The sequence below is a fragment of the Centropristis striata genome, chromosome 8, assembly GCF_030273125.1.
Source record: "Centropristis striata isolate RG_2023a ecotype Rhode Island chromosome 8, C.striata_1.0, whole genome shotgun sequence".
Classification (NCBI taxonomy): Eukaryota; Metazoa; Chordata; class Actinopteri; order Perciformes; family Serranidae; genus Centropristis; species Centropristis striata.
In genome coordinates, this window is record NC_081524.1 from 2,201,039 (window position 1) to 2,207,307 (window position 6,269).

The window sequence follows — 6,269 nt, forward strand, 5'->3', positions numbered from 1 at the left end:
CATCCCAAACAGGATCCTTGGAGTCTGGAGAGGATATAAGGCGGGCCGACTGGACCTCTGCACCTTTGTGAAGACGTGTGAACTGAACAATGAGGGCTGTTGGTTTGCTGCTGCTGCTGCTGGCTCTGTGTGGGTCAGGAGCTCAGGGGGAGCTTCAGGAGACGGAGACCACAAAGACAACCACACCTGACATCTGGGCGGAGGTGAGGGCTCTGAGAGACATGGTGGTGGAGCTCAACGTGTACGTGGATCTGCTGCAGAGAGAGAACTCAGGTACACACTGATTACTGTTCATCATGTTGTCTCTAAGTTGTCATGGATATTTACAGCAGTTTTCAGTGTATTTCTGGGGTTAAATGAGGGTCAAACTATTGTAAATAATGTGTTGTGCATGTTAACAGCGTGCTGCTCTGTAATTCACTAATAAAGTCATTGCATCAATTCAGAGCTGCAGACCAGACTGAGCAACAGTGAGAGTGAAGTTCTCGTCAGCAAGTCCAAGATCAAGGCACTGGAGAGAGAAAATGCAGGTGATGAAGTGTCAGTGTGCCGATGAACTTACAGTTAATATGATAATATATTATTTTTAATAAAAAAAACAAAAAAAAAACAACCGGTTGCATCCCTAGTAAACAGCGTGCTCTTCTCTGTAATTCACTTCATTGCTGGATCTTGTAACCAATCACAATCAATCTTCTTCTGTTTTTCAGTCCAAGCTGCAGATCTGATGTCTTTGGAAACTCGACTGACTGCCACCGAGAGCAAAACAAGTGACTTAGAAACAGAGAATGCTGGTATTTTACTGACAAACATCATGTTTTTACCACAATATTTAAAGCTGATAAAAGTTTCAAATAATGAAGTTGGGACACTGTATATATATATATATATATATATATATATATATATATATATATATATATATATACACATATATATAAGTATCTCTTTACTTTACTTGTTAGCAAACACTGCATATCACAGTAAACAAATTCCACTTCATTGCTGGATCTTGTGACCAATCACAATCAATCTTCTTCTGTTTTTCAGTCCAAGCTGCAGACCTGATGTCTTTGGGAACTCGACTGACTGCCACCGAGAGCAGAACAAGTGACCTAGAAACAGAGAATGCAGGTATTTTACTGACAAACATGACCACCATCTTTTCTGTTTTTGCTAGCAGATGAAATTGTTGAGGAAGCTCCTTTTGTCAATACAAAGTCCCCAGAGAGCAATGGTTTGTTTGTTTTTTGTTTTCTTCATAAAGTAATCATTATGTATTATTAGTATAACCAAACATTGCTAGATATCCATCATTTTTCTTTATTTCTGATTGATGCATTGCTTCCAAGCTGTTTTGGGGACCTCTGTCTCCACATACTACTATGGTGTTATATCATCAGTTCTCCTCAACCATGACTCAGCACTTATACTCCTACTTTAACATTGTCTTACCCTTTTAGCCACGATGTCAGTGCAGTGTCAGCTCTTCAATGAACTTGAACTTGAAAGTATTCCACATTTTGAATATATTATCAGTATTTTTGAACTTTTCATTACATTAATAATAACTCCACCCAATCACACATCTCCAACTATTCCTACTTGAGCTTCTTCTGACACATTCCCACCAGCATGACAGTGTAGCTATTCAGCTGTTCAACATATTAAAATACACATCTATTGCCAAAAGTACTGTGCCTCACATGGGGCACCATTTGGTGGGATTTTAGGATGTTCCAAATTAAATGTATGGATACCTCTAAATGGGGCACTATTTATGTTGAAAAGGGCGTTACCATAAAAGCTATCCCTCCCAAGGGGAAATCGAATATGTAAGGATGAATGGGTGTTTTAAGATGGCCGAAAGCGCATGGCTTAAAACAAAGAGTCATAAAACAGTATGGAGGATGGCCTTTCCTGTCTTGGAGGACAATGGGCAATGTGTTGCTGTGGAAGCTTTGAATTCTTCTACAAAGCTGTGTGTCTGTTAAAAGCCAATTTAAAGTATAGTGTGTGTGAGAGCAAATTGGAGTGTGAGCTAAGTTACGTAGTTAACATGTACGACTTAATGTCTGTGTAAAGCAAGATTAACATTTAACTTCAAGTGATGTAGCTACTCAAATATTACAACAATAATACTTAAAAAAAAACATAAACCAAATCATTGATTACAGGTAAATACATGTGCTTAATCTTTGCTGATTATCCTACCTACCACCCAGTACATACCAATCCCTACAGGTATTATTCAACTTCACAACTTGAACTTCTTCTGACACATTCCCACCAGCAGTAACAGTGAAGCTATTCAGCTATTCAGCATCTAGCATTCTCTAGTATGGTTTAATCTCTCCTTTGGGTCATTTGCAGAGGTTTCAGAAAATGAGGGTCAAACTATTGTAAATAATGTGTTGTGCATGTTAGCAGCGTGCTCTGCTCTGTAATTCACTGTCATTGCATCAACTCCAGACTTGCAGACCAGACTGAGCAGCAGTGAGAGTGAACTTCTGATCAGCAAGTCCAGGATCGAGACGCTGGAGAGAGAAAATGCAGGTGATGATTGTACACCCTTCTACATACCATATTTCCTCAATTTAAAGCCGGGCCCCTATTAATGACTGGCCTCATTTAGTAACCGAGTGTAAAAACAATTTTTAGTAAATAAAAGCCGGCCTCTTTTATAAGCCGGGTGTCTTACCGGTGTTATGTCAAAGTCTGTTCCCCGTCGATATGTGTCCCCCTTACCTTAACCTGCACCAACCTGACCCCTGACCCCAACCAGTCCTCCTTCAAGTTGTTAACATGAGCCCAAGTTTACCTGAACCCAAAACAGTTCTCTCTACAAGGCCTAACCTTAAACTTAAATCCTAACTCCAACCGTGGAGGTGATGCTACGGAGAACACCATTCAGGACACATCATTTGACGGTAACAGACTTCAACACAACACCTGTATTTACAAGTTTGGCCACACGAGTTAGTACTGTAGGTAAATATGGTTGTTTCTCCCGCTGTCCTAGTCGTTCTCTGTAAAGTCCAGCCGTTTACCCACATTCTTCTGGGCTTTTTAGTAGTTTAGACATTTTAAATCCTGCTTCAAATGAACATTCAGCTGTTCATTGTTTGTTTACATCCCAGTACTTCCAATATGGCCGACATCCGGGTAACTGGCTACAATGCGCTGTGTAAAACACTCTAAAAAGTGCCGGTCAGAGCTGCTCTGATTTTCTTTTTTTTTCTTCAAATAATAGCCTGCCCCTATTATTAGCCAGGTCCCAAGCTGATTTTTTATTAATAAAAGCCCCGGCTACTATTTGAGGAAATACGGTAATATAGTCCAGGTGGCGTTTAATGACTTACACTGACTTTGATTTGTTCACAGAGAGGAAGGTGGCCTTTTACACAGCTCTGACTAATTCATTTAATGTTGGACCATTCAGCACATCCATCACACTGAAATACAACAAAGTCTTCACCAACATTGGCAATGCTTACAATCCATCTACAGGTAATTTACTGCAGCTCACATCAACATGTTTACTCATGTTAATCTACATTTGTTACAGTTTTTCATTTTCTGCTCTGTAGGTTTCTTCACAGCTCCAGTCAGAGGGGTCTACTACCTCCAGTTCACTATGTGTGGTAACCGTGCACCTTACATGAGTGTCCTGGTGTACAAGAACAACCAGAAGATCATGTATAATTATGAGAGAAAGGAAGAGGGAGGTTTGGAATACATGACTAACTCTGTTGTCTTGGAGCTGATGGCAGGAGATGAAATCCACCTTGTTCTCGCATCAGGTGATTCTCTCTATGACGATGGAGACAACCACAACACCTTCAGTGGCTCCCTCCTGTTCACACTGTGAGGATCCTTCAGCTGCTGTCTGACTCCTTATTGGCTACACTGTGATTTACTGCATGTACCAAATAATGAGATTCTGCCTCTGACTTCTCTGTTGTGTCATCACATGAAAACAACATTGAAATAAATCTGTGAAGCATTCAGAAAATAATGTTTAATCCCTCTGATTCTCCACTTTGTTCCTCTCCTCATTCACTGTTAATCTTCACTCTTCTGTGTGTTCGGACACCAGAGGGGAACCCCACACACCAGCTTTATAAATATCTCATTTCATATCTGAAATATCGGCCTTATTGTTATTTTAGCCTCAGTTTAAATCAAGTGTGCTGCAGACATGGTTCTCTCTTTCTGTGAGAGATGGATGAAAGGATCAAAGGCTTTGGGGTCGACCAATCAGAGCAGAGCAATCAATAGAATTAACTGCCGCTGTAGAATGTTCCGGGACAGTGACAGCAGCCAGAGGGGGACAGACTGGAATTTCTGGCCTCAAACAGAAAGCATTTTTGGCAAAACCATAATACCTATCATTGATCCGACTTCACTTTGAGCATCCTGAGTTCTTCCTGAACGTCTACATATGTTTTTTGTGAAGAAAAATGAAGAAATAGCTTTGTAAGAGCGATCTCAAAAACTGTTAAACATGCTTTTCTACAGAAATCTTCCTGCGTTTTTAATATGGGAGCCAATGCGGCTGTTGGTGGTGCATCTATGCGTCCTACGCCCAAACTATAACTCTGACAGCTTTACCAGAGGATTGTGAGTGAGAAGACTAATTTTCCTACGTTTCTATGTATAAATTATTTCTGTAGAGTGGAATTTGCGGCCTGGAGCGCAGTTTTAAAATTTATTTTTTGACAGTTTTTTCTCTCCCTCTACACTCTGGTGATGATGTCACACACTGTGACACCAACATTCCGTGCAATACACATCCATTATAATCTCAGAATTTCTCCAAAAATGATCATGGTCATTGAACAGGGATTGATAAAAAACAATATGACCTATCGAAACGTGGATTAATACACCGATACACAAGACTTGTGTCTACTGTTTAAAGTTTAAATGGAGTCTCTAGGTGAAATTATGCCAGAGAAGTAGACGTTTAAAAATCTCCAATTATTGTTCTTTTTCGCTCATTTTTTTCCGGCCGTCCCATTCATTTCAATGCAAAATTTTGCGCTATTGCATAGCTGTATGGGACCAGTGCTGGGTGCGATTTCCCTGTGGCCCGAATAATAATAATAATAATAATAATAATGATAATAATGATATATACATTAACACTTTGTAGACATGTTTAGAAAAAGAAAAGGGAGTTATCTGGACTTTTATTTCACCTCCATATTGAATCATTGCTTCTTTTTAGATTTTGTTTTTGCACGTGAGAATATTTGTGAATCAGAGCACAAGGCAGTGAAACATGTTCACACACACACACACACACACACACACAGACACACACACACACACACACACAGTCCTTCTTTCTCTCTGAGTCGTTGTTGTCACAACATTCAACAGAAATCTGCCAAGTAACCTGGGAGATAATCCTGCGCACACACACACACACACACACACACACAGCGTGTTGTGTTCAGTCCCTTGTGTGTGTGTGTGCGTGTGTGTGTGTTGTTATCATTTAACTCCTTCTGCTCCACTCTCTGTAGCAGGAAAAAACAGCAACATGTTTTCTTCGGCACATCGCCAAAAAAACAAACAGAAAGAAACTGTAAAAAAAAACAGGCGTTATCGTCAGAGTTTGAACTCTCCGACGGTCCTTGAACTGATCATCAGCTGTAAAAAGTGATCAAAACTTATATTAAATGTTGATATTTGTGTCAGAATCTCTTTATTCTCCATGTGTCATTTAAAATAAACCAGATCCTGTTTACACAGAGCAGAGAGGAGAGGACAGGAGAGGCTGGAAACATGAAGATAATTCAATATGTGGAGAAAACTGGTTTGGTCATTTTATATATTTTTATATATATATTTGTCCTTTTTTGGTAATTTTATGTACTTTTTTAGTAATTTTTTTTACTAACTTTTTTAGTAATCGTTTTTTGGCAACTTTGTGTCTTTTTTTGGCAATTTTGTGACTGTTTTGGGTAATTTTATGTAGTTTGTTGGCAATTGTGTGACTGTTTTTTGTCATTTTGCGTTGTTATTTGGGCATTTTGTGTCTTTTTTGGTCATTTTATGTTGTTTTTGGGTGGGCGTGGCTTCCCTTTGTCTGTTTTCCCTCCATTTCTGAGCCTCACCTGTCTCTCATCTGGTAATCACCTATCTGATCTATAAGAAGCCTGGTCCTTCCATCACTCAGCTCTGGTTTGTTTCCTACAGGACCTTGGCCTCTAGACTCTAGTTGTGAACTATATTTCTTGTGTTTTTCTCCCCTGCTT

At 39.6% G+C, this 6,269-nt stretch overlaps 1 protein-coding gene across 1 annotated transcript; it reads left to right on the top strand.

Moving 5' to 3' along the window:
- The first annotated feature begins 221 nt into the window (after window positions 1-221).
- On the top strand, window positions 222-4,016 carry LOC131976141 (heavy metal-binding protein HIP-like). The gene is made up of 7 exons (XM_059339063.1): window positions 222-273; window positions 447-530; window positions 711-794; window positions 1,051-1,134; window positions 2,473-2,556; window positions 3,385-3,510; window positions 3,591-4,016. Exons 1-7 carry the CDS (start codon window positions 222-224, stop codon window positions 3,869-3,871), a joined length of 795 nt encoding a protein of 264 aa, XP_059195046.1. The 3' UTR covers window positions 3,872-4,016.
- Window positions 4,017-6,269: the final 2,253 nt, after the last annotated feature.